This window comes from Taudactylus pleione, unplaced genomic scaffold (genome assembly GCF_031769625.1).
Source record: "Taudactylus pleione unplaced genomic scaffold, aTauple2 ptg001027l, whole genome shotgun sequence".
In the NCBI taxonomy this organism is placed as follows: Eukaryota; Metazoa; Chordata; class Amphibia; order Anura; family Myobatrachidae; genus Taudactylus; species Taudactylus pleione.
Genome location: NW_028285428.1, coordinates 1827077 through 1854184, shown reverse-complemented (window position 1 = coordinate 1854184; position 27108 = coordinate 1827077). Strand labels below are relative to the sequence as shown.

The 27108-nt window shown below is 49.3% G+C and overlaps 1 protein-coding gene across 1 annotated transcript in view; it reads left to right on the top strand.

Annotated features, from left to right (window-relative positions):
- The window catches only part of OSBPL6 (oxysterol binding protein like 6), a 295064-nt gene that overhangs the window by 240831 nt on the left and 27125 nt on the right, over positions 1–27108 (top strand). The window contains exons 14-19 of the mRNA XM_088461219.1: positions 2942–3079; positions 12650–12737; positions 13431–13684; positions 14892–15029; positions 15978–16041; positions 26462–26540. Of these exons, the coding sequence (XP_088317345.1) occupies positions 2942–3079; positions 12650–12737; positions 13431–13684; positions 14892–15029; positions 15978–16041; positions 26462–26540 (761 nt within the window). The remainder of the gene's footprint in view (positions 1–2941; positions 3080–12649; positions 12738–13430; positions 13685–14891; positions 15030–15977; positions 16042–26461; positions 26541–27108) is intronic.

The following is a 27108-nucleotide window of genomic DNA, read 5'->3' as shown; positions in this document are numbered from 1 at the left end:
GAGTGACATCACCACGTTGCCCATACATGCCTTCGGAGTGGAGCAGACTGCTGCAACAAAGGACGAACCTCCTCTGAACAGCTGCACGCCTATCAGAGTAGGCAGTCAGTCAGGGGAGCCACATCAAAACAATGGAAGAGCCGCACCGTTGGCCTGAAAGCTTATTGAGCTGTTACATTATGTGCGCTCTCTGGGGCTGATTCAGAGTAGGATGGAATTGCAGAGCAGCACACAAGCAACTTTGCAATTCCAACTATCTTAATGCAAATGCAGAAGGATGTGGATTTGCGATGGTCGCGGTGGTTGCTCCTTTGGTCAGGCTGCTGAAGCTGAAGATTTAGAGCAATGTTCCCCTTTCAATCATGAATGTTGGACTCTCATATTGTAGTGCTTTTTATGCAGAGGTGTTTTTTTTTTTTCCTGCAGTCGGATTTTATTGTTATTATTCCACAATGTATTCACTTGAGTTGGAAGAAAGCTCAGAAATGACCATCAGCACTAAGTAGTGTGGGGCTCTGTCAGGCAACACTGTGACCCACTAACTGACATCCTACTTGCTGCAAGTTATTTCTACATCTATATCGTAGGCTTATGGTACATTATCTGGACAAGAACATCATTTGCAATGTCTTTGCCGGCATGATAATCCTGGTACCACAATGTCAACCACAGTGAAATGCTAATTAAGGCACTTTGGGAGGAATTCAATTGTTTCGCCCTCCTACGCGCCCGACAGGAGCTATTCACTTGTTGCCCCTGTCGGGTGCGATCAGCTGCCTGCACACTAATTCAGCCTGCACCCCCTTGTGAAAAGGGCGAAAAGTGACCTGTTGGGGCGCCCAAATGGTACGCTTCACAATCGCGCCCAGCGCTTTGGTTGCGGGTAGCCGTTTTCCGTGGCTAAACCCGACTTCTATAGGCGCAATCAGCGCGAAAATCGTCAACAATTGACTATCGCCCCGCGATATCCCGTCACTTTAGACGGGAGATCGGGCACGCTATAACAATTGAATACCGCCCTTTAACAGCCTATTTACAGTTATACTGCTAACAGCGGTAAAATGCTTTTATTAGCATTTTACCAGAATAGAGATCGTGGAGCTGGGATTAGCGTTCCAACAAGAACATTGTGGATAATTATGACTGTGTACCCAGCATAGGATTCCCATTTATCCCAACATTGCCAGAACAGTCCCCACGTTTCCACCTGAAATCTTCCTCACTGCTTTCTCACTGTACTATTCAAATCTAGGTGGAAGACACCATGAGCCTGATATTCTGGGAGTAACTCTTAATGTGGTGGCAATTCTGGACTCCTGCTGTGATCATCCTATGCGTCTAGCCCCCGTATTCTGATTTGCACACATCTATTGCGATTACACCACCTCCAGCCCTCCAGCCACAAGAGCAGCCGCCATTTCTTGTGACTACACTTACACCCATTCCATGCTTGGTGTAGACGATGAAAATGGTGCATGGTAATGTATGGGAGCAAATGACAATCGTCCATTTACTCACAAACACTGGAAAATAGCCAAAAATGGTTGTTCAGACAAATTGGTTAAAACACACATTTAACCAATTTGAACAATTTTTTTGCCCTCTTTTCAGTGTTTAAGACCATATGATTGACTGTCATTGGCTCCCATACATTACCAGGTTTTCATTCCAACCAGCCAGATTGGACAGATATCTGACAGAAAATTGTATAGTGGAAGGCCAGCTTTAGTGTCATCTTTTATCTAGTTCAGGCCTGGCCAACCTGTGGCTCTCCAGCTGTTTGTGAAACTACAAGTCCCAGCATGCCCTGCCTCAGTTTTGCTATTAGGGTATGCTAAAACTGTGGCAGGGCATGCTGGGATGTGTAGTTTCATAACAACTGGAGAGCTACAGGTTGGCCAGGCCTGATCTAGTTGCTCTTTTACCTGCAGGATATTTGAACTGAAATGTGATTTGGGTCTCAGTAGAAAGTCTGGGGTGGATTTTGTGGCCTAGGCAGGCATCAGGTCACATGGGTGCCCCAGGTTTTCTTCTCAAAAAAGCTCTAACACTCTGGCTGTAACTAACCAGGGCTCACTCCTCTGAATTAGCTCCCTCTTCCTCCAGACTTGGGGCCTGATGCAGAGCACATTGTGAATGTCTCTGAATGCGAAATGCTAGGTTACAGTGTCAGCGGCACTTGGCATGCAGGTACACCCGCAGTAGTACACAGGATATAGGCATGCTGCGTATCATTTTACTCAGCAGAAGCTGCTTGTGAGTCCTATTCACTTTGCGATAAGACGAATTTGACGGTATGAAGTCGGGCAAAAAGGCTCACGGCACTACCGAGTCACGGTATGGCGCGACTAGTAGGGCTGTTTTAACGCGCAAGGAAAGTAAGATGTATGTGGACACTTCTGTAACATGAATACAGATGGAGCAGCTTTGATCGCGAAACCCATGTGGGGTAATAAGTCTGTACAACACTCTCTGTATGTGATGTTTTTGAAGGCATATGTAAATGAAGGGTATTCCATAAACCATGTTAAGCAATATTTATATTGTGTTTGTCACACATACTTCATATACAGTGCTTATTTCTATGAACGTAACTGGCATCTGGTACATGTATGTGTGTGTATATAATTATGTGTGTGTGTATATATATATATATATATATATACACTGTAGTCTTTTCATTTACGTATATACGTTGAACTTTCTGACACTTTTTGATGCTTCTGCTAATAGTATTCTCCTAACCCTATATAAAGTGTATTTTAGAAGTATCCATGTTTGTGTATATAATCACATTTTATAGTGTTATGAAAATAGGTAAATATACTTAATTTTACCACAGTGTGTATTAGCATCTAGATGCCGGTGTTTGTCTATTTACTGATCCATCTTCATACTCTTAGCATTGACAGTTCATATGTATTTCTTGTTCCCATTGCAGCCTGGAGAACAAATCCATGTCACACTGCCTCTGTCCCCACAGGTCTCTAATGAGGGCAGGTTGTCCATGTCTGAGTCCGTGTCTGAATTCTTTGACGCACAGGAAGTTCTTCTCTCTGCCAGCTCATCAGAGAATGAGGTGAGGGAACGCCTGCAGCTTCCAAATTACATTATTCTAAGGCAGTGGTTCTCAAACTCGGTCCTCAGGATCCCACACAGGTCACGTTTTCCAGGTCACCCAGCAGGTGCACAGGTGTATTCATCATTTACTGACACAGTTTAAAAGATCCAAAGGTGGAGCTAATTATTTTACTTGCAATTCTGTGAGGAGACCTGCAAAATATGCACTGTGTGGGGTCCTGAGGACCGAGTTTGAGAACCTGTGTTCTAAGGGCTTAGAGCAGGAGTTTTTATTTACACCTTTATTTGGAATAGTCAGGAGTGGGAACAGTTATTCAGTGCATTCAATGGGAAATCTTTTATTGTCCTGAGACGGGAGCCCTTACACACAGAGGTCTGCATGTGGCCATAATGCTGGTACACAGCTATCATTACTTGTGCATTTATCACTATATATTTTATTGCATTTATTTATTACATAATAAATCATATCCGGCCCTTTACGGAGTTATTGGACCAAGTACTCCTGCACCCATTACACGACATACCTACTTCAAATATTCTTTATTTAAATAAAAATAATATAAAAATCACATTAAAATAAAATGTAATACAGCATTATATGCCATTATTTGACAAGTCTAAAATTAATCCATCCCTAAATAATTTACTGCTATAATCCCTTCATTTAATCAATTCTATAACGAATTGCCGTCTCACCCCCGGGCCACCCTATAATTCTGTCACTGTCCCCTAAAAATATAGGCGGCGATTTATCTTCTGTCCTTCCCAAAGGTACAGTTTCCCGCAGTCAGCAGGAAATCCGTCAGCACTACAATTTCTCTCCCGACAGGTGTCTCAGCTATTTCTCGGGCTCCCATTGCTCTTTACTATAGGGGGAGATTTCATAAAGCTTAGAGGGAGATACAATTGTGAGAGATAAAGTACCAACCAATCAGCTCCTAACTGTCATTTTTCAAACACAGCCTGTTATGCGACAGGATCTGATTGATTGGTGCTTTATCTGTCACAATTTTCTCTCTTTCCGAGCTTTATTAAATCTTTTCCTCAAGGCCGTATTCAATTAGCTGCGAAAAGCCGTTTTCGCACATTTTTTGTAAAAAATTTAGCCTGAAGATGTATCTCCGTTTTCAGTTCCATTCCGTTTTCGCCTATGAGAAAAGTCAAGGCACTGAAATAGGGAAAACTTTTTCTCCACAGAATAGCAGGAAGCAAAAAAAAATCCAGGAACACCCGGAAAAACAGCTTAGAAACATGGGGTGAAAATGAAAAAAGTGGGGGGACAACTTCAAAAACGAGCGAAATAAGCTTCTGGGGGTGCTCTAAGAAGGGGACAAGTGTTTTTGGGATTGCAGGTGCTTGAATAACTGTGGAATTTCACTTTATCAAAAAAACACTTTAGAGACATTAAAATATGCTAGTACCCATTTTCAAGCACCCCAATTACTTATTTTCTCCAAAAAACACTGCTTTATGCCATTCTTCACCACTTTTACCAAGATGCTAATAGCAAGCAATTACCAGCACTTAAGTACCCTAAATAGTTCAATTGGGTTCCGGACTATAGACAGACAGTAATTAGTTATGCTGGGCATACACTATGCAATTATATTATGTCAGATATCTGTCCAATCTGGCTGATTGGAATAAAAATCTGGTAATGTATGGGAGCAAATAACATTAGAAAGTTGCTCCCAAACACTACAAAACAGACCAGATTTTCCTTCCCACCAGATAGATTTGACAGATATCTGACAGGTAATTGTACAGTGTATGCCCAGCATTAGAAAATGTCTAGATAGACACCAGATGTTAGACAGTTAATAGTTAGACAAGGATAAAAGTTCGCCACAGACAAAAGCCAGACACACTAAAGTTAGACATGTAAAAAGTTCGACAGGTACAAAAGATCGACAGGGTCAAAAATTCGTCATGAAAAAGATCGACACAAGAATGGTTTTTACAATTTTTTTAGGGTTAGGCACTTACCCAGATGGTTAGGGTTTGTCACCAGGAGGGAGGGTTAGGGTTAGGCACCAAGGGGAGGGTTAGGGTGAAGATTAGGGCTAAAAAACAAAAATAATAATTGTCAACCATTTTTGTGTCGACCATCTTCATGTTGAACTTTTGACCCTGTCGACCTTTTGTACCTGTCGAACTTTTTACATGTCTAACTTTAGTGTGTCTGACTTTTGTTTGTGTCTAACTTCACAGTCTTAACATCTGGTGTCTATCTAGACATTGTCTAACTAATTACTGTCTATCTCTTATACCACACCCAGTTCAATTAGGGCTAATAGTAAACTTCCATACTGATTTCCGAAGTCGGCCCATCTTTTTCTGGGGTACAGAGTGATTCCCCCAATTCATCCTGCACTTTTTGCCTGTTTCACATTCGCTAGGTCCCATTTTTGCCTGTTAGGCAACCGAATACGGAGTAAATCGGGAGCACGCACAAAAAATTTTCACAGCCAATACAGACGAAGGCGGCGAAAAGTCAGGCAGGCGGAACTTTCTCGCCAATGCGAAACTAATTGAATACGACCCTGAGTCTGCTAATAACTCTGTCCCACTACTTGAATTCATCTAGCGGACTAGTACCAGGCACAAACTGGCACTTTTAAGAGGAACCTGATTAGACAGTGTATGCATAATTGTTACCTTCCACTCGGAGTATATTTACTAAAGTGCAGGTCTTTAGACGTGTAGATGTTGCCCATAGCAACCAATCAGATTGTACTTAACATTTTTCTAGTACCTTCTAGAAGATAATATCTTGATTCTGATTGGTTGCTATGGGCAACAAATCCACTTCTAAAAACCCTGCACTTTAGTAAACATACCCCTAAGCTTCTATTATAACCATATTGATAGGCACCATAATATAATTATGAAGTTGGGAGTGTGAATGTTTCATACAGAAGTACAATTTCCTCCAGAGTCTTCTGTATCACTGCACAGAACTATTGAGTACAGTTAACACCTTATCACCCAGCTGTACTCTACAACTGCAGTAGGAATCATTTTGCAGACTCTCCAAGACTCCTCACTGCTATGAAGTAATACTGATAAACATAGGGCTGCGCAGGAGCCGGCACAGGGGGTTGCTGCTGCGGCACTTCCCCATCCGCTGGCTCACGGACTACCCTGTTCTCCGTCCTCCAGGTGAGTCATGGTGAGTAGTGTATGTCCCGGAGGGAGGTGAGAGAGGATAGTCCATGATACGTTGAAGTACCAAAATAGCACCCCCTGCACCCACCTATGCTGATACATCTGAAAGATGTCAGTAGTCCCGGTCAGGTCATGATGAGTAAGTGCAGCCTCCTAAATCTTTATGGGGTATAACTGAAAATATTTGAAGAGTATTATTGACTTTTTTTTAATCTTCATTTGCAAATTCTAATCGAAAATGTAAAACCTCATAATACAATAATCACTTAATTACTCAGATGCAAACTAACAGATGCCCTGTCGACCCATAAATGATCAGCTGTATTAGAACCTGTCCTAAAGGGTTTGTGAATGAATTGGCCAAAAAGAGAACCATTGATGCCATATCACATATTGTAACATGAAGGCGAAATGTGGTGGATTTTGTAAATCGCTCTTTTCTACTTCAGGGTCCATAGGGTATCCACAGGATACCTTGGGTATAGGTGTGACGTCAGTCGCTGGGCACCATAGAGTTAAGCTTTTCAGCCTCCCAGGATGCACTAGGGTCTCCCTCCTATACCCCGCCCCCGAGCCAAGGCACCTCAGTTTAGTTTGGTGCCCGGCCGGAGTCGGGTGCACCTGTCGGAGTGGGGGCTAGAAGAGCCCCTGAAGCTTTCTTCAGTGCAGCTGTGGCTGCACATCTGGATGTACAGCATGGACAGTCAGTCCTGACGTCCATGCTGTCTTCCCTACACCCCCGCCAGTACCAGAACGCCGGTACCGATCCGGGGATGCTGGTGAGCATCTGGGGTCACAGCTAGCGGTGACCCCAAATGTTCCGGACCATGGCCGGATCCAAGAGGGACAAAGGTAAGCAGCGGGGTCCCGCGGTGGGTCCCCGCTGGTCACATGGTCCTAAGTCCCCAGGCAGGGGGCTCCCTGCGGACTGGCTGCAGCGTGGAGCCAGGCGACCAACCTGCGCTTTCCACTACCCCCTGGGACAGCGGACCGCAGCAGAGCGGTAGCGCTGCAGCGTCCCAGGGGTTAAATGCATGCCAGGGGAGCGCACCTTCCCTGTCTCACAGCCGGCGCCTCCCCCGCTGCACACAGCTCTCTCTGCACGCTGCCGACTGGTCCTGTGGCAGCGCTCCTCCCCCAGGCCAGCCTCCTCTCTGCTCCTCGGCGGCCATCTTCTCCAGAACGCATGGTGAACGCCTTCTGGAAGCCTGGAAGGAAGCATCGTGGTCTGGGTCCCCCCGCATACCTCTCCTCCGCTGTGGTCAGGTCTGTGTATGCAGCGCTGTGTCCTACCAGGCCCTGTGTCTGCGTAGTTGAGTGATCAGCGCTGTTAGTGCAGGAATTGATTTTCTTTGCATTGTATGTGACTGTGCTAGCGCTGCTGCCTGTAACTTTTCTCTAAACTGTCAGCTTTATTACTGTCCCTGTTCTTTCTGCTAAGCCCTTGCGGTGCGGTGCTGCAGGGTGGTCTCTCGCCTATTTAAGATATAATTGGTGAGAGAGGTCACATACGTGGTGCCATCATGTCCGAAAGTGATTTTCCCCTCCGGCTACAGTGTACTACGTGTAAAGTACCGGTAGCGGAGGGGGAGGGTAGCGCGGAGGGCCTTTGCCGGCAGTGTTTGTCCATGGTGCGGCCTCTTACGGTTACAGCACCGGTACAGGAGCCGCCCTGGGCTTGTTTCGCTCAGGCGCTTACAGCCTTAGTGGGCCAGTTAGCTCCGCAGCCCGCGTTTACACCGATGGGTTTATCCCAGCAGTCAGTGGTGTCGTCACCCATGCAGGGTTTCCCACGACAATTGGTGGTACCCCACAGTCTCCCTATTTCCCCGCTCCCGGTTTCTCAGGAGCCAGCGTGGGTTAACTCCCTGACGAGTTCTGTACAGCACTTGTCGGATGTGTTGCAAGGGGAGTCTGTGATGCGGCCGCATAAACGGCCGGTGGCGTCTCTGTCGGCTCCTTATGAGGATGACGAGGGGACGTCTGATGATGGGGAGATTCTGGATCCTTACGATCAGGAACCTCTCCATACTAAGGACGCTGATGCTAAGTCCAAAGTATATATTCCTGGACTTATTCGGGCGGTCCGCACAGCCTTGGTGATTGAGGACGAAGTTCCCCCAGCGGCTAAATCTAAGTATGCCTTTTTCAAAGATGTGAAGGGCGATGCCACAGTCTTTCCTCTTTCGGGTCAGTTGGTGGACCATTTAGAGGAGGCGTGGAAACAGCCTGGCAAAAGATACCAGCCGCAGAGACGCCTGGCGGTGGCTTATCCGTTCGCGGATAATTATTTTGCAAAGTGGGAATCCCCTCCACAGGTGGATTCTCACGTGACCCGTCTTGTCCGTAGTGTCACATTGCCGATGCCATCTATGTCCTCCCTTAAGGATGCTACGGACCGCAAGGTGGAGATCTGCCTGAAGTCCGCTTATTCCCTTGCGGGGGGGGGCAGCACGGCCGGGTATGGCCATTTGCTGGGTTGCCAGAGCGATGGAGCGCTGGGCGGATTCATTAGAGGCTTCTTTTGATTCCGACTGTCCGGCCGAACAGGCGGAGTTGATTGGTAATCTCCGTGATTCGGCCACTTATATCAACGAGGCGGCCCTAGACATTAGTACTCTGGTGTCTAGAATTTCTTCAGCAGCGGTGGCTGCTCGTCGCACCTTGTGGCTGCGATCCTGTAAGGCGGACGCAGATTCCAAAAAGGGTCTGGAGGCGTTGCCGTTTACCGGAGAAGTTCTCTTCGGTCCGGATATGGATAAGATTGTGGCCACGCTGGCGGCAGCCAAATCGGCTTGTCTCCTGTCGGCCGCTGCTCCTTCTGGTTCTGGACATTCGTCCTTTCGGTCATCTAGGGCCCAGGGCAGGCCCAAACCACAGTCGTTTCCTCGACAGGCTGGCCCTAAGAAATCGGCCAAGCCCCGGAAGCAGGCATGGAGTACCAGACGTCCGGCTCCCAAGCCAGATGACAAGCCTGCGGCCTGACGGTCCGGGCCTCCCTTTGGGAGATCCCAGGGTGGGAGGCCGCCTGCTGCAGTTCGCCCAGTGTTGGTCGGCCACTACGACAGACACTTGGGTTCTGGAGGTGGTTTCCCACGGATACGCCCTCTCCTTCCGGCACAGACCCCCAGCTCGATTCTTCACCACGGGTCTACCATCAGACCGGAACAAGGCTACGGAGCTGCGGAAGGTATTGCACACTATGCTCCAGGCTGGAGTTATAGTGCCTGTTCCATTCTCCCAGAGGGGCCAGGGTTTCTATTCAAATCTATTTTTGGTACAGAAACCCAATGGGTCGTATCGTCCGATTCTCAACCTCAAAGCACTCAACAAGTCTTTGCGGGTTCCGAAGTTTCGGATGGAGACCCTACGGTCCATCATTCTGGCGCTGGAACCTGGGGACTACATGGTGTCATTGGACATACAGGACGCTTACCTGCATGTCCCTATTCTTGTGCGCCATCAACAGTTCCTCAGGTTTGCAATCCGCAGCGACCACTTCCAGTTTCGGGCGTTACCTTTTGGCCTGGCGACAGCACCACGTGTTTTCACCAAGGTGATGGCGGTCATGGCGGCTTCTCTGCGGCTGCAGGGACTCCGCATGTTGCCGTACTTGGACGACCTGTTATTGGTGGCAGGATCTCCAGAGCTCCTGTTACGCCACTTGGACCTGACCATTGCACTGCTGCAACGGCACGGCTGGCTAATCAACTGGCAGAAGTCCACTCTAATCCCGTCTCGGAGGATTCTGCATCTTGGAGCCTTATTGGACTCGGGACAGCAAAGGATCTTTGTGACGGAGGACAAGATCTCTGCTTTACAGTCAAGGGTGCGCAGTTGTCTGCACAGCCGCCGGGTGTCCCTACACTCGGCGATGAGGTTACTGGGCTCCATGGTGTCGGTGTTCGACATGGTGGAATACGCCCAGTTTCACTCCAGACCTCTGCAGCACCTGATCCTGTCCAAGTGGAATGGGCTGCCTCAGTCTCTGAAGTCCCAGACGATTGTGATCACCCCGGAGGTTCGCCTGTCCTTTGCGTGGTGGTTACAGACGACCCACCTCAACAAGGGACGTCCGTTCTGGGTTCCAAATTGGGTCCTGTTGACAACAGACGCCAGTCTTCGGGGCTGGGGAGCAGTTTCGGGTCCACACTTGTTCCAGGGCAGGTGGACGCCGACAGAAGCGGAGCTTCCAATAAATATCTTGGAACTCCGTGCGGTCTTCAATGCTCTCCAGCAGGCACATCGGTTTCTCCAGGGTCACCCGGTGCAGGTCCAGTCGGACAACGCTACCACCGTGGCCTACATAAACAGGCAAGGAGGAACTCGCAGTCGGGCGGCTCTCGTAGAGGTCTCTCGGATCCTGGTTTGGGCGGAGCGCAATCTTCCGGCCATATCAGCGGTCTTCATCCCGGGAGTGCTAAATTGGGAGGCGGACTTTCTAAGTCGCCAGGACGTTCATCCGGGGGAATGGTCCCTGCACCCGGACGTTTTTCAACTGCTGGTGGACAGGTGGGGTCTTCCAGAGATCGACCTCATGGCGTCCCGGCACAACAACAAGTTGCCGGTGTACGGGTCTCGCACAAGAGACAAAGGGGCGTCTCTGGTGGATGCTCTGTCCGTCCGGTGGACGTTCCGGTTCGCATACCTGTTCCCTCCGGTCTCCCTTCTTCCACGGGTAATCCAGAAATTCAAACAGGAAGGAGGGACGCTCCTGTTGATGGCTCCCGCGTCGCCCAGACGGCACTGGTTCTCAGACCTTCAGGGTCTGTCCGTGGACAGTCCTCTGCGGTTGCCGCTATGACCGGACCTTCTGTCTCAGGGTCCTTGTCTTCACCCAGACCTGACTCGGCTGTCTTTGACGGCGTGGCTGTTGAGACGGCCATGCTGAGGTCCCGGGGGTTTTCCAGCTCTGTGGTGCGTACCATGTTGCGAGCTCGGAAACCGTCTTCCGCGAGGATATACCATCGCGTGTGGCATACGTTCTTCCAGTGGTGTCGACCGAGAGGTTATGCACCGCGGGAGTTTCGTCTGTCTCGGATTCTCGCCTTCCTGCAAGCGGGACTAGATCATGGGCTTCGCCTTGCTTCTTTGAAGGTACAGGTTTCGGCCCTATCTGTCTGGTTTCACCGTAGGATTGCTACAATCCCGGATGTGCGCACCTTTATGCAAGGTGTTCTCCGCATTCAGCCGCCCTTTGTTCCACCTGTGGCGCCTTGGGATTTGGCTGTGGTCCTGAGGGCTCTCCAAGGACCGCCGTTTGAACCACTGGGCTCAGTGGATCTTAAATGGCTAACAGCTAAGACTGTTTTCCTTCTGGCTATTGCTTCGGCCAGACGTGTTTCTGATTTAGGGGCTCTTTCTTGTAAACCCCCTTTCTTGGTTTTTCATGGGAACAGGGCAGTGCTCCGCACTCGGCCAGAGTTTCTTCCCAAAGTTGTTTCCCAGTTTCATGTTAACGAGGAAATCGTTGTTCCGCCCTTTAACTCACTGGGTCTTTCCGTGGGTGAGGCCTCTTTGGATGTTGTGCGGGCCTTAAGGACTTATGTTGACCGCACATCTTTGTTTAGGAAGTCGGACGCTTTGTTTGTCCTCTATGGCTTCTGTAAAAAGGGTTGGCCTGCTTCAAAGCAAACTTTGGCAGCCTGGATCCGTATGGCTATTTCTGAAGCTTATCTTCATGAAGGCCTACCGGTTCCTCCTTCTCTGAAGGCTCATTCCACTAGGTCTGTGGGTCCTTCGTGGGCAGCTCGTCGTGGTGCCTCGGCAGTTCAGATCTGCAAGGCTGCTACGTGGTCCTCTGCCCATACCTTCGTGAGGTATTACAGGTTTGACACCTTCGCCTCTCAGGATGCTTCCTTCGGGCGGCGGATTCTCCTTTCTGCACAGGAGCATCCCCACCCTTAAAGGATACTGCTTTGGGACATCCCCAAGGTATCCTGTGGATACCCTATGGACCCTGAAGTAGAAAATATGAGATATGGTAAGAACTTACCCTTGTTATCTCTTATTTCTACGAAGTCCATAGGGTTCCACAGGACTCCCGCCCTGTCGCACCTGTGCTGCAGATGGGCTTTGCTCTGGTCACCGGTTTTCCGTCTCCCTCTGGTGAGAATGTGATTCTTGTATGTGTCCACATCTTTTTTCTCTCTCTTCCTTCTCCTCCTCCGGCCTATGGCTTGATAACTAACTGAGGTGCCTTGGCTCGGGGGCGGGGTATAGGAGGGGGACCCTATTGCATCCTGGGAGGCTGAAAAGCTTAACTCTATGGTGCCCAGCGACTGACGTCACACCTATACCCAAGGTATCCTGTGGAACCCTATGGACTTCGTAGAAATAGAGATAACAAGGGTAAGTTCTTACCATATCTCATATTATTTTTTCTCTTTGTCTTTAGGCCTCAGATGATGAGTCCTACATCAGCGATGTCAGTGATAACATCTCAGAAGACAACACCAGTGTTGCGGATAATGTGTCCCGTCAAAGTACTAATTTTATTTATTACATTGACTTATTTTTTTCAAAAATATTTTTAAAAATATTTATTGAGATCTTTATGTTGCTTGTCATATCCCTATGATGCTGCAGGGAGTTAGTGTCTTGTTAGCTGTTGGATCTATGTAAACACCACATAAAATGTAGAGAGACCATGGGTCTCTGTGGCTATTCAGTAACGAAGGTGCAAATGTGCACTGCACACTAGCCCTTTCACACTGCCAGCAAGTAACCCGGGTTATTGTATATGAGCGGGCAGCAACCCGTGCAGTGTGAAAGGGCCTAGTTGAAATAACCCGGGTTGGCATTTCAACTTGGGTAACGAGCCGGGTTGAACACAAGTTCAGCCCGGCTCTCAGTGCAGTGTGAATGGGTAACCCGGGTTGAGGCGACCCAGGTCCCATTCACTGCATAGAAAGAGCCGGTACTTGGAGATGATCTCCAAGCACCGGCTCAGCAGTAATGGCGGTGACGTCATCGACCCGACATTATTGCCGGGTCGGGCTGCCAGTCTGAAAGGAGTCTCAGGCAGGTCGCATCCGGGATCGACGTGTATACAAATCCCGGGTGCGACCCAGCATTTGCAAATAAATTAAGTGAATAAAGAACATGTTTATGTGGTTGCTTTGGTACATTGTACTGTACAAGCCGCCAATTTCTCACCTCTCTATTCTTTCATCTAGTTCTCAATGGGGAACTTTTAGGTGGTGCATTTCGAACTGGACGGCGCACAAGTCTCCCTGCTCCTTCACCCGACGCCAGCAACATCAACCTGTGGAATATTCTGAGGAATAACATTGGCAAAGACCTGTCCAAAGTCTCCATGCCTGTAGAACTTAATGAGCCGCTGAATACTCTGCAGCATCTCTGTGAAGAACTGGAGTACAGCGAGCTGCTGGATAAAGCCGCTGAGATGGACAATCCGCATGAACGTATGGTACAGTATATGTGATTCCTGGCACTGGGGTACCTGAGCATTGGCTACATTTGGGAATCCTTTCAGAAGTCATTTAGAGATTGTAATACATTGGAAACTTTCCAAGTCCACACACAGTCACTCTACAGGTGAAGTAGCCCTCATTGCAGCATCTCACTTGGATTGCTCAAAATGGCTCAATGGTTAGTGATTCATGTTAGGCCTCATTCAGGTTCAGGTACTCAGGAAAAATGGCTCCGGCGTCTCAGTTACGGTGGCCATTCTGAGTGACCATAGACTCACTCGAGGACCCGATGGTTTGCATGATATGCGTCCGATGCTGCGTATGCGTAAACAGTTGCGGCCAAGTGCGATGGCTCAGGTGGGCGTCTCAGCTGGAAAAACTGCAGCAGCGGCAGCCATAGCGTCCAACCCTGATTCATGGCCTATTGTCCCTTAAAGAAAATTCTGTAAAATGTGGGATGTGAGCAACAGACTGTAAAAAAGTCCAAAACATTAATCACATAACTATGGGCTATCTTAGCCTAAATGCCACTTGGCCGGGGTATTTTTTTTTTATTGTGGGGGCATAGATGCCTTATTAATGTGCTTTTTGTTTCAAGCCTTGTGATGCATATTGCACTTTATTTACAAATATTGCATATTTTAGAAAACTATTTTTTGTCTTTTGTAACAATAGGTTTTATTTTTTTCTACAAATAGTACATTTAGTAGAAATGTTGCACCCAGCCCATCCAAAAAGGACCACACACAGAGATTGGCAAGAAGCAGTAAGTGGGACTATTATGGGGAAAAAAATATATAAATAATAAATATATATATATATATATATATATATATATATATATATATATATATATATATATATATATATATTATACACAGTGCATTTTGGCAGTCCGGGCCACCAAAAGGCTGTGTAGAGAAGCAAAACAGTTGGAGTTGGCTAATCAAACTGGTGGGAAGAGTTTCCAATCCAGTTATGCACTGATCAGCTGCATAAACTATGTGAGTGCAGAAGAAAAAGTGTCCAAGAGGGTAATTACTATGGTGAGGAAGGCTCTGTGGTACAGTAGTACATAACGCCATTGCACTGCTCCCACTGTCTATGGTCAGACCATATTCTGTGTTGTGTCATCACTACATGTAGACGTTTGGACATAATCTAAAGTTACGGTAAATGAATGATCCTTACTCTCTCTTCCAGGCCCTTATTGCTGCCTTTGCAGTCTCAGGATACGCTGCCACGTATTACCGAGCCGGGAGCAAGCCTTTCAACCCAGTGCTCGGTGAGACTTATGAATGTATAAGAGAGGACAAAGGATTTCGATTTTTATCAGAACAGGTGAAGTTGTTTAGGTGCCAAATTTTTGATTTTGATAAAACACATATAATGCTGTACCAACAACAGGCAGTTCAGCAGAAGAGCGCAACAAATTCAGATTTACATGTGATAAAAGTTTGAACAGTTTATCTTATTCACTATACACATCATTGCTTCAATGATACTTAAGGGATGCACCAGTAGACTATGCGCCAGGTTTACATAAGGCGTCCTTACACCCAGGTACACTGACACCCAACTCGGTCATAAGAACAGGAGACGCACAAGTTACAAGAATTAGACTATAGTATTGTCTACACTGCTGGGGTTCATTGGTCCTGCTAGTGGGGTGGGGGTGCCAGCAGGTTCCAGGATATTCATTTATTGCAATAAGAAGGCTCAGAGGTCTTTTCAGCTTGTGCCAGCATTGCGTTCATATATAGATGTATAAATGTAGTGCAGTATTTTAAAATACAAGCTGTCCACCTGCAGTGTGCTGAAGGAATACATGACCACCCTACCGCCATGAATAAAATATGAATTAGAATCTGTTATTTTATGTCTGGAAAGTAGGTAAATCAAATGTAGTCTGTTTTATGGGGACCTGAAAAATGCCAAAGATCACAAAATACTCTCTCAGTAAATTAATATCCAGTAAATCATCTACGGTACGTAGTACTTTGTAATGTTTAGAATATTGGCCTTCAGATTACCAGTCTCTTTAGTTTTGTAATCATACAGCTTCCACGGCAGCCTGGGTAATTATGGGCGCCATGTGTGCTCTCTTCACTCCCATGTCTTCAGCTTACGTACCTGCAAGCAGGGCATGCTGGGATATTGGAGGAATAGCAGGTTATTGGTCACTGTAGCAGAAGTGTTATGAATATGGGGTCACTTTGGTGGGAGGAGCCTCATGTCAGTGAGCGTTTGGTGTTTGCCCTAATCTCAGCCTTTGTGTTATTTCCCCAGGTTAGCCATCATCCTCCCATCTCTGCCTGTCACTGTGAGTCTAAGAATTTTGTCTTCTGGCAAGGTAATGCTTCTATTATTAATGTTTCTTTTTGATGCAGACCAGGTCACTCAGCTCAGATCCTTTATAGCAAACATATTTATAGCAAGTCCAGCTTTAAAACTGCATTTTGTGTGTAATTAATGCCCCTTTTACACCAGAGCAAAAACCCGGGTTATTGCTGGGTTTAACCGGGCCGCAGCTCAGTGTAAAAGGGTCCCTGACAAATAACCCTGGTCAAGTGACCCAGCAATCCAACCCAGGTAGCTACCAGGGTTGGACCCAGGATGGACCTGGGTAAAGGTGCAGTGTAAACGGGGCAACCCGGGTTATTCGACCTGGGTCATGCCTAAAATTAGCTGATTGGTGGTTGTGGAGCAGTCACCTCCCACTTTTTATGACCTCACAAGTTTAGCAGGACAGACCCAGGTTCAGTATGAACGGGGCTGACCTGAGAATAACCCAGATCGATGGTGCTGTGTAAACGGTGTCTGACCTGGGTCTGAACCATGTCTGAAAACCCAGGTCGGACCTGGGTTTTTGGTGGGAAAGAGGTATGTGTAAGTATTAGAAACCGTCACATATCCACATGTAATGTGCGCAGGAGTCTGTCTGAACTGATGATGTGTAAGATTGCTCATGTTCGCTAGGGGAAATGTTTTTATGAACATTTTGGGCGTGAATCAGAAATTGACATTTGAGTTTGCGCATTCGTCCAAGTCGCAGATGAAAATTGGATGCAGATAGATGCAAATTCGGTGGCTGTTTCTGGGTGTTAACGGGGTGGAGTGGGGGGGGGTGTGTGAAAAGCCATTTGTGTGTGTATGTCACGGACAGCGCTTGCATCTAAGACACAGTTGCACTGACACAGACGGCCATGTTCAGACGGAGATTCTGTGCCTCCATAGGCCTTGTGCAATCTCTAATGTTGCGAGCGATGGAGCACAGCAGCAGATTTCTACTTTGCTACAGGAGTCTTAAAGGGAGGCTGCTGACTAACAAACCCATTTCTAAATCACAAAACAAGCTAAAATACAGGACAAACCAACATTCAGGAGGACTCAACAGTGAAGTGCAGTCACTAATACGCCAAAGATAGGGTATTAGGATATCAAACACAGAGGCGTGCCTATAATGGGTCCAGAGTATGCCATGCAGGCGGTGTCCACCCTACACCCAGAGCAGGGTTTCATCTGGTGCAGGGGCGTTTTAAGAGAGGAGGGGGCCCGTCTGCAGCCTCTGTTTCTCTGTCAGCGTAGTAGATTCTGGCTTCATGCCAGAATGTACTGCGGATGCGCGGGTCTCCTGAAAAATGGCGCCTGTGCCTTTTTCCTATCTGCGCGTGCACGAGTCACCGGGAAAATGGCTGCCACCATTTTCCCAGTGATTTCTTGCTGCTCTGCAGCGCCTATTTGCCACTGCAAAGCAGGACATGGGAATCTGCAGAAAGGTAAATATAACTAAACATGGGTGCATGGGTGTGTGGTGTGGGCCCCCCTGGACTAAGGGGCCCATGTGTACCGTACATCGTGCACCCATTATAAATATGCCCCTGATCTGGTGGCCTCTAGTGTGATATTTCCAACACTTAGAACACTCAGGAACAGGGCACATCAGCACTGGCCGGGTTTGGAAGACTGTTACATTCCTGCTGTTCCTAACAAATCATGATTCATTCTGATGGGAGCAGGAGACTGACCCATAAGTGTGAATATATATCTGAAAGCAGAACCATTGTCCAAACCCTTCCAATTGTACTTATGCCTGTACTTAGGGCCTAATTCGGAGACGTATGTAATCCCCATGTCTGCGTACATCTCCAATTTCTACTTCAGGGTCCACAGGGTATCCACAGGATACCTTGGGGTATAGGTGTGACGTCAGTCGCAGGGCACCAAAGAGTTAAGCTTTCAGCCTCCCAGGATGCACTAGGTCCCCCTCCTATACCCCGCCCCCGGGCCAAGGCACCTCAGATTAGTTTGGTGCCCGGCCGGAGTCGGGTGCACCTGTTGGAGTGGGGGCTAGAAGAGCCCCTGAAGCTTTTTCTTCATGCAGCTGTGGCTGCACATCTGGATGAACAGCATGGACAGTCAGTCCTGACGTCCATGCTGTCTTCCCTACACCCCGCCGGTACCAGAACGCCGGTACTGATCCGGGGATGCTGGTGGGCGTCTGGGGTCACAGCTAGCGGTGACCCCAGATGCTCCGGACCATGGCCGGATTCAAGGGGGACAGAGGTAAGCAGCGGGGTCCCGCGGTGGGTCCCCGCTGATCACATGGTCCTAAGTCCCCAGGCAGGGGGCTCCCTGGGGACTGGCTGCAGCGTGGAGCCAGGCGACCAACCTGCGCTTCCACTACCCCCTGGGACAGCGGACCGCAGCAGAGCGGTAGCGCTGCGGCGTCCCAGGGGTTAAATGCATGCCAGGGGAGCGCGCCTTCCCTGTCTCACAGCCGGCGCCTCCCCCGCTGCACACAGCCCTCTCTGCACTGTGCTGACTGGTCCTGTGTCAGCGCTCCTCCCCCAGGCCAGCTTCTCTCTGCTCCTCGGCGGCCATCTTCTCTGCAACGCATGGTGAACGCTGCTGGAAGTCTGGAAGGAAGCATCGTGGTCTGGGTCCCCCCGCATACCTCTCCTCCGCTGTGGCTCAGGTCTGTGTATGCAGCGCTGTGTCCTACCAGGCCCTGTGTCTGTGTAGTTGAGTGATCAGCGCTGTTAGTGCAGGAATTGTTATTTCTCTGCATTGTATGTGACTGTGCTAGCGCTGCCTGTAACTTTTCTTCTCTAAACTGTCAGCTTTATTACTGTCCCTGTTCTTTCTGCTAAAGCCCTTGCGGTGCGGTGCTGCAGGGTGGTCTCTCGCCTATTTAATACTTAATTGGTGAGAGAGGTCACATACGTGGTGCCATAATGTCTGAAAGTGATTTTCCCCTCCGGCTACAGTGTACCACGTGCAAAGTACCGTTAGCGGAGGGGGAGGGTAGCGCGGAGGGCCTTTGCCGGCAGTGTTTGTCCATGGCGCGGCCTATTACGGTTACAGCACCGGTACAGGAGCCGCCCTGTGCTTGTTTCGCTCAGGCGTTAACAGCTTTAGTGGGCCAGTTAGCTCCGCAGCCCGCGTTTACTCCGATGGGTTTGTCCCAGCAGTCTGTGGTGTCGTCACCCATGCAGGGGTTCCCACGACAATTGGTGGTACCCCACAGTCTCCCTATTTCCCCGCTCCCGGGTTCTCAGGAGCCAGCGTGGGTTAACTCCCTGACGAGTTCTGTACAGCACTTGTCGGATGTGTTGCAAGGGGAGTCTGTGATGCGGCCTCATAAAAGGCCGGTGGCGTCTCTGTCCGCTCCTTATGAGGATGACGAAGGGACGTCTGATGATGGGGAGATTCTGGATCCTTACGATCAGGAACCTTTCCATACTAAGGACGCTGATGCTAAGTCCAAAGTATATATTCCTGGACTTATTCGGGCGGTCCGCACAGCCTTGGTGATTGAGGACGAAGTTCCCCCAGCGGCTAAATCTAAGTATGCCTTTTTCAAAGATGTGAAGGGCGATGCCACAGTCTTTCCTCTTTCGGGTCAGTTGGTGGACCATTTAGAGGAGGCGTGGAAACAACCTGGCAAAAGATACCAGCCGCAGAGACGCCTGGCGGTGGCTTATCCGTTCGCGGATAATTATTTTGCTAAGTGTGAATCCCCTCCACAGGTGGATTCTCACGTGACCCGTCTTGTCCGTAGTGCCACATTGCCGATGCCATCCATGTCCTCCCTTAAGGATGCTACGGACCGCAAGGTAGAAATCTGCCTGAAGTCCGCTTATTCCCTTGCAGGGGGGGCAGCACGGCCGGCTATGGCCATTTGCTGGGTTGCCAGAGCGATGGAGCGCTGGGCGGATTCATTAGAGGCTTCTTTTGAATCCGACTGTCCGGCCGAACAGGCGGAGTTGATTGGCAATCTCCGTGATTCGGCCACCTACATCAACGAGGCGGCTCTAGACATTAGTACTCTGGTGTCTAGAATTTCTTCAGCAGCGGTAGCTGCTCGTCGCACCTTGTGGCTGCGATCCTGGAAGGCGGACGCAGATCCAAGAAAGGTCTGGAAGCGTTGCCGTTTACCGGAGAAGTTCTCTTCGGTCCGGATCTGGATAAGATTGTGGCCACGCTGGCGGCAGCCAAATCTGCTTGTCTCCCGTCGGCCGCTGCTCCTTCTGGTTCTGGACCATCGTCCTTTCGGTCATCTAGGGCCCAGGGCAGGCCCAAACCACAGTCGTTTCCTCGACAGGCTGGCCCTAAGAAATCGGTCAAGCCCCGGAAACAGGCATGGAGTACCAGACGTCCGGCCCCCAAGCCAGATGACAAGCCTGCGGCCTGACGGTCCGGGTCTCCCCTTGGGGGATCCCAGGGTGGGAGGCCGCCTGCTGCAGTTCTCCCGGTGTTGGTCGTTCACTACGACAGACACTTGGGTTCTGGAGGTGGTCTCTCACGGGTACGCCCTCTCCTTCCGGCACAGACCCCCGGCTCGATTCTTCACCACGGGTCTACCATCAGACCGGAACAAGGCTACGGAGCTGCGGAAGGTATTGCACACTATGCTCCAGGCTGGAGTTATAGTGCCTGTTCCATTCTCCCAGAGGGGCCAGGGTTTCTATTCAAATCTATTTTTGGTACAGAAACCCAATGGGTCATATCGTCCGATTCTCAACCTCAAAGCACTCAACAAGTCTTTGCGGGTCCCGAAGTTTCGGATGGAGACCCTACGGTCCATCATTCTGGCGCTGGAACCTGGGGACTACATGGTGTCATTGGACATACAGGACGCTATGGCGGTCATGGCGGCTTCTCTGCGGCTGCAAGGAGTCCGCATGTTGCCGTACTTGGACGACCTGTTATTGGTGGCAGGATCTCCAGAGCTCCTGTTACACCACTTGGACCTGACCATTGCACTGCTGCAACGGCACGGCTGGCTAATCAACTGGCAGAAGTCCACTCTAATCCCGTCTCGGAGGATTCTGCATCTTGGAGCCTTATTGGACTCGGGACAGCAAAGGATCTTCGTGACGGAGGACAAGATCTCTGCTTTACAGTCAAGGGTGCGCAGTTGTCTGCACAGCCGCCGGGTGTCCTTACACTCGGCGATGAGGTTACTGGGCTCCATGGTGTCGGTGTTCGACATGGTGGAATACGCCCAGTTTCACTCCAGACCTCTGCAGCACCTGATCCTGTCCAAGTGGAACGGGCTGCCTCAGTCTCTGAAGTTCCAGACGATTGTGCTCACCCCGGAGGTTCGCCTGTCCCTTGCGTGGTGGTTAAAGACGACCCACCTCAACAAGGGACGTCCGTTCTGGGTTCCAAATTGGGTCCTGTTGACAACGGACGCCAGTCTTCGGGGCTGGGGAGCAGTTTCCGGTCCACACTTGTTCCAGGGCAGGTGGACACCGACAGAAGCGGAGCTTCCAATAAATATCTTGGAACTCCGTGCGGTCTTCAATGCTCTCCTGCAGGCACAGCGGTTTCTCCAGGGTCACCCGGTGCAGGTCCAGTCGGACAATGCTACCACCGTGGCCTACATAAACAGGCAAGGAGGAACTCGCAGTCGGGCGGCTCTCGTAGAGGTCTCTCGGATCCTGGTTTGGGCGGAGCGCAATCTTCCGGCCATATCAGCGGTCTTCATCCCGGGAGTGCTAAATTGGGAGGCGGACTTTCTAAGTCGCCAGGACGTTCATCCAGGGGAATGGTCCCTGCACCCGGACGTTTTTCAACTACTGGTGGACAGGTGGGGTCTTCCAGAAATCGACCTCATGGCGTCCCGGCACAACAACAAGTTGCCGGTGTACGGGTCTCGCACAAGAGACGAAGGGGCGTCTCTGGTGGATGCTCTGTCCGTCCGGTGGACGTTCAGGTTCGCATACCTGTTCCCTCCGGTCTCCCTTCTTCCACGGGTAATCCGGAAATTCAAACAGGAAGGAGGGACGCTCCTGTTGATAGCTCCCGCGTGGCCCAGCCGGCACTGGTTCTCAGACCTTCAGGGTCTGTCCGTGGACAGTCCTCTGCGGTTGCCGCTACGACCGGACCTTTTGTCTCAGGGTCCTTGTCTTCACCCGGACCTGACTCGGCTGTCTTTGGCGGCGTGGCTGTTGAGACGGCCATGCTGAGGTCCTGGGGGTTTTCCAGCTCTGTGGTGCGTACCATGTTACGAGCTCGGAAACCGTCTTCCGCGAGGATATACCATCGCGTGTGGCATACGTTCTTCCAGTGGTGTCGACCGAGAGGTTATGCACCGCGGGAGTTTCGTCTGTCTCGGATTCTCGCCTTCCTGCAAGCGGGACTAGATCATGGGCTTCGCCTTGCTTCTTTGAAGGTACAGGTTTCGGCCCTATCTGTCTGGTTTCACCGTAGGATTGCTACAATCCCGGATGTGCGCACCTTTATGCAAGGTGTTCTCCGTATTCAGCCGCCCTTTGTTCCACCTGTGGCGCCTTGGGATTTGGCTGTGGTCCTGAGGGCTCTCCAAGGACCGCCGTTTGAACCACTGGGCTCAGTGGATATTAAATGGCTAACAGCTAAGACTGTTTTCCTTCTGGCCGTTGCTTCGGCCAGACGTGTTTCTGAGTTAGGGGCTCTTTCTTGTAGACCCCCTTTCTTGGTTTTTCATGGGAACAGGGCAGTGCTCCGCACTCGGCCCGAGTTTCTTCCCAAAGTTGTTTCCCAGTTTCATGTTAACGAGGAAATAGTTGTTCCGGCCTTTAACTCACCGGGTCTTTCCGTGGGTGAGGCCTCTTTGGATGTTGTGCGGGCCTTAAGGACTTATGTTGACCGCACTTCTTTGTTTAGGAAGTCGGACGCTTTGTTGTCCTCTATGGCTTCTGTAAAAAGGGTTGGCCTGCTTCAAAGCAAACTTTGGCAGCCTGGATCCGTATGGCTATTTCTGAAGCTTATCTTCATGAAGGCCTACCGGTCCCTCCTTCTCTGAAGGCTCATTCCACTAGGTCTGTGGGTCCTTCGTGGGCAGCTCGACGTGGTGCCTCGGCAGTTCAGATCTGCAAGGCTGCTACGTGGTCTTCTGTCCATACCTTCGTGAGGTATTACAGGTTTGACACCTTCGCCTCTCAGGATGCTTCCTTCGGGCGGCGGATTCTCCTTTCTGCACAGGAGCGTCCCCACCCTTAAAGGATACTGCTTTGGGACATCCCCAAGGTATCCTGTGGATACCCTATGGACCCTGAAGTAGAAAATATGAGATATGGTAAGAACTTACCCTTGTTATCTCTATTTCTACGAAGTCCATAGGGTTCCACAGGACTCCCGCCCTGTCGCACCTGTGCTGCAGATGGGCTTTGCTCTGGTCACCGGTTTTCCGTCTCCCTCTGGTGAGAATGTGATTCTTGTATGTGTCCAGATCTTTGTTCTCTCTCTTCCTTCTCCTCCTCCGGCCTATGGCTTGGTAACTAACTGAGGTGCCTTGGCCCGGGGGCGGGGTATAGGAGGGGGACCTAGTGCATCCTGGGAGGCTGAAAGCTTAACTCTTTGGTGCCCTGCGACTGACATCACACCTATACCCCAAGGTATCCTGTGGAACCCTATGGACTTCGTAGAAATAGAGATAACAAGGGTAAGTTCTTACCATATCTCATATTATTTTTAGATCTGCGCATGAGCAGAAGCCGCAGTGCGCATGTGCAGATCCGGGGCTGCGATGTCGCTCGCCGTGCCACAAATGCTGCAGCAAGACTGACATGCTGATGGCGTTTGGGGCGGCGTGGGGCAGCGTTACAGAAAATGGGGGGTGTCGGCTCAGTTTTCTGTGTGCGCTGAAGCCGGTGGCCGCAGCGTCACTGGTCTCAGCAGTGTGAATTTCCCGGCCCTCCTGGGTAACGTTACTCAGATGACCGATGTTCACGCAGATGATCCCATGCTGCATCTTTGGACGCAGCAGCAGAGCAGTCGGCACAGGGTGACTATTTACACAAGACGCCTCCTGTGGCATTAGCATAGTATAGCACAGTCGCTTCGTACAAAGATACAGCGACTGTGTGATCTGCGTCCCTTTATTTGGAGACCGTGAATCTCTGTGTTGTTAATGGATTGCTGATAAAACCAATGACTTTAGTCACATGATGCTGGGCCATATCATTGGGTACGGCCCCATTGTTAGGGGGACATTATCTGGAAATCATAGACTACATTTGAATGTTCCCATAAATGGCGAGGGCTCATTTCATTTACTGCTGTAACATTATGACGCTCCCCACAGTGTGCACAGAGCAGATTTCATTCTTTATTTCCTGTACCCCTGCGCCCACGGGAAGCTTTCTCCTCATCTTGTACAGTGGGGGTCTCTGGACTCCCACCTCTCATAGTCAGCGAGAGTTACAGAGTTACTGGAGGGGCGCAGATCCTACCTTCCCTCACTGTTACAGGCAAAACTAGTGTGAGGCTGAGGGATTTACATATCCAGGGAACTTGCCTAATTGGCCACATGGGAACATAGGTGAAAATGGTTAATGAGTAATTAGATGTCCAATAAGACTCAGAGGAAGTGCACAGCACAGTACAGATGTGTCCTCATGCACTGTGTCTTTAGATGTGCCAGACAGCCCCTCCCAGCGCGCCAGGTCCCGGGTGATGCGGCCACATCGAGTGTTTTTATCACTCAATATGTGTATCTGATTCACATAAATAAAAGAACTGGCAGTGACAAAGCTACTTTGCTGCTAGATTATACGATCAATATGATGTGCGTCATTTGTACATCTGTGTGCTAATAAGTCTGAATCTGTATAGGAAGCGCTACGATACAGCAGCCGCAGCTTTTTCTCACGCCAAGTTCCGTTGTGCTTCATCTGTGAGTTTCTATGTGATTAAAACCAAGTCCTGTGTAGTTAAAGTTGCAACCCAGCATCTCTAGTACACTGTGGACCTCATTCAGAGTCGGTCGTTGCGGCCGCATGGTCGTACGCCACCGAAGTTCGCTATACTGCGCATGCGTAAAGTTCGCAATGCGCGTGCGCAAACTAGCCGCTACGATCAGAAATTTCTCTCTCCTTGAACACAGCCAGGTCGGTAGTTTGAGTGACAGATGGAGGCGTTTGTGGGTGGTAACAGGGGAAGGTGCTTGAAAACAGGGGAGTGGAGATCCGAACGCAGGCGTGCCTGATTATGCGAACGGCGTTTTATGGGAGTGCATACGGTTTATGGGAGTGCATAATTAACAAAGTAGCGTCATGGCACATGTGACATGGGAGGTTTTTACACTGACATGATCGTAGAGCTTAAGAGAGGGTATGGTCAACCTTAAGCTCTACGACCAGTTCCGATGGTTCCCGATGGTCTCGATTAATCCTTATATGCCCGGAGATGAGGTGCAATGCGTACGAGAAGGGGGTGTATTTTTTTGTCTTCCGACCGCTTCCTCCCCTTGGTCGGCCAACTACCGATCCGAACTTAGGGACGCAATTTGCGAGGGAATCATTTGCATATCCGGCCCCTTTTTTCGTACGACCGTGCAGCCGCTTCGACCGACTCTGAATGAGGTCCTGTGTGTGGTGTTTCGCTGCGTCTCCGATGCAAATAAGATGCAAAATTTAAAGAAAAATACAGTACGCTGCACCTCTCGTAGCGCCTCAGTAGCTTCGGGTGTCTCACGCTGTGTGGCGTATAGACGCTATGTGCATGATGACACCTGTAAACTGAGAACCAGCAGCTCATCTGCAAGACCAATGTCTAAGGACAGAGAGGTCGATTCAGACCCGGACGCTAAGCTGCGCTCTCTCGCAGGGAAAAGGGGCCAGGTATGCAAATTCCGCGATCACACTGTCTGGTGTAAGGACACCCTCTATGTCTTAGAGAGCGACGGCAGAGCGAATGCACGCCAGTCTAAAGACACCCACTTTTATTTCTAAACACGTCATCTCCAGGAAGTGTATGATTAATCGGAACCATCGAGAGCCATCAGAGCTGCTCGCAGCCCTTGAGGTAGACCTTACCCCACCGCAAGCACTGCGATCACTGTAGGCTGAAATACAACCAAGTGACGTGTACAATGACGCATCTTTTCTAATTATGCACACCCATAAGACGCCGTTTTGACGCCCAGACACACCTGCGTTCGTACCACCACTGCCCCATTCAAAAGCACCTTCCCCTGTTACCACCCACAAATGGCGCTGTCACTGAAATTAGTGTCCAGTCTGTATACTACGAGCGCACGATTCCCAGATGCAATGACTGGTTCGCGCATGCGTATTTTGACGCATACGCAAACGGGCGACAATCGCCCATATTGTTCGTCCGCGGTTTAGCGTCCGGGTCTTACTCAGACCTCTGAGGTGGTCAGACTGAAACAAACTTATTTTATTATTGATGAATGTTAATGTATAGAAAATGGCAGCTTGTGCAGAAATTAAGAATATAGTGTTCTTATGTAACTAACTGTACATTTTAACTTTCAGACATCCGATGGAAAAATAAATTTTGGGGAAAATCCATGGAAATATTGCCTTTTGGAACAGTGAATGTTATGTTACCAAGGTGAGTATGACTTAAAGATGAAGTTATCACGGAATGGATTGTTCCACTAACCTGGGGGTCAGCATTCTCATAATCTGGCAGGTCCCCTGTAGGCTCTCTCAGTGCGGTGCTGCTCTTGTCATTGCTACAGACATTTACCTATTGCAAACAGCCAGCGGTGCTTTCAGTACGACAGCTTTTAAATTATTCATGCAAATAGGAAGTTCACAGGAAGAGGATCACTGACAACATAACTTTAATTTCAATAAGAGTAGTGCATCATTGAACCATTGGAATCTTTGGGGAACCAATCTTATCAGGGATAACAGAGCACCGCGTGTAACTAATAAATTGCATATAAACATAATTCACTCCACTGAAAACAATATTTTACATTTTTTGTGGAGTTATTCATGTGTGAGCAATGTTATTGTCTAGGAAGGATAATATGTCTGTTGATTTCATTTAATTGTAATGGTATGATCAGATTGCCAGTTTGAGTGTGTAGGTTTTTTTTTTAATAAACAGTGGGCCTCAAACTTATCTTGTAGTTCAGGGGTTCCCAAACTCTGGCCTCAAGGCACCCTAA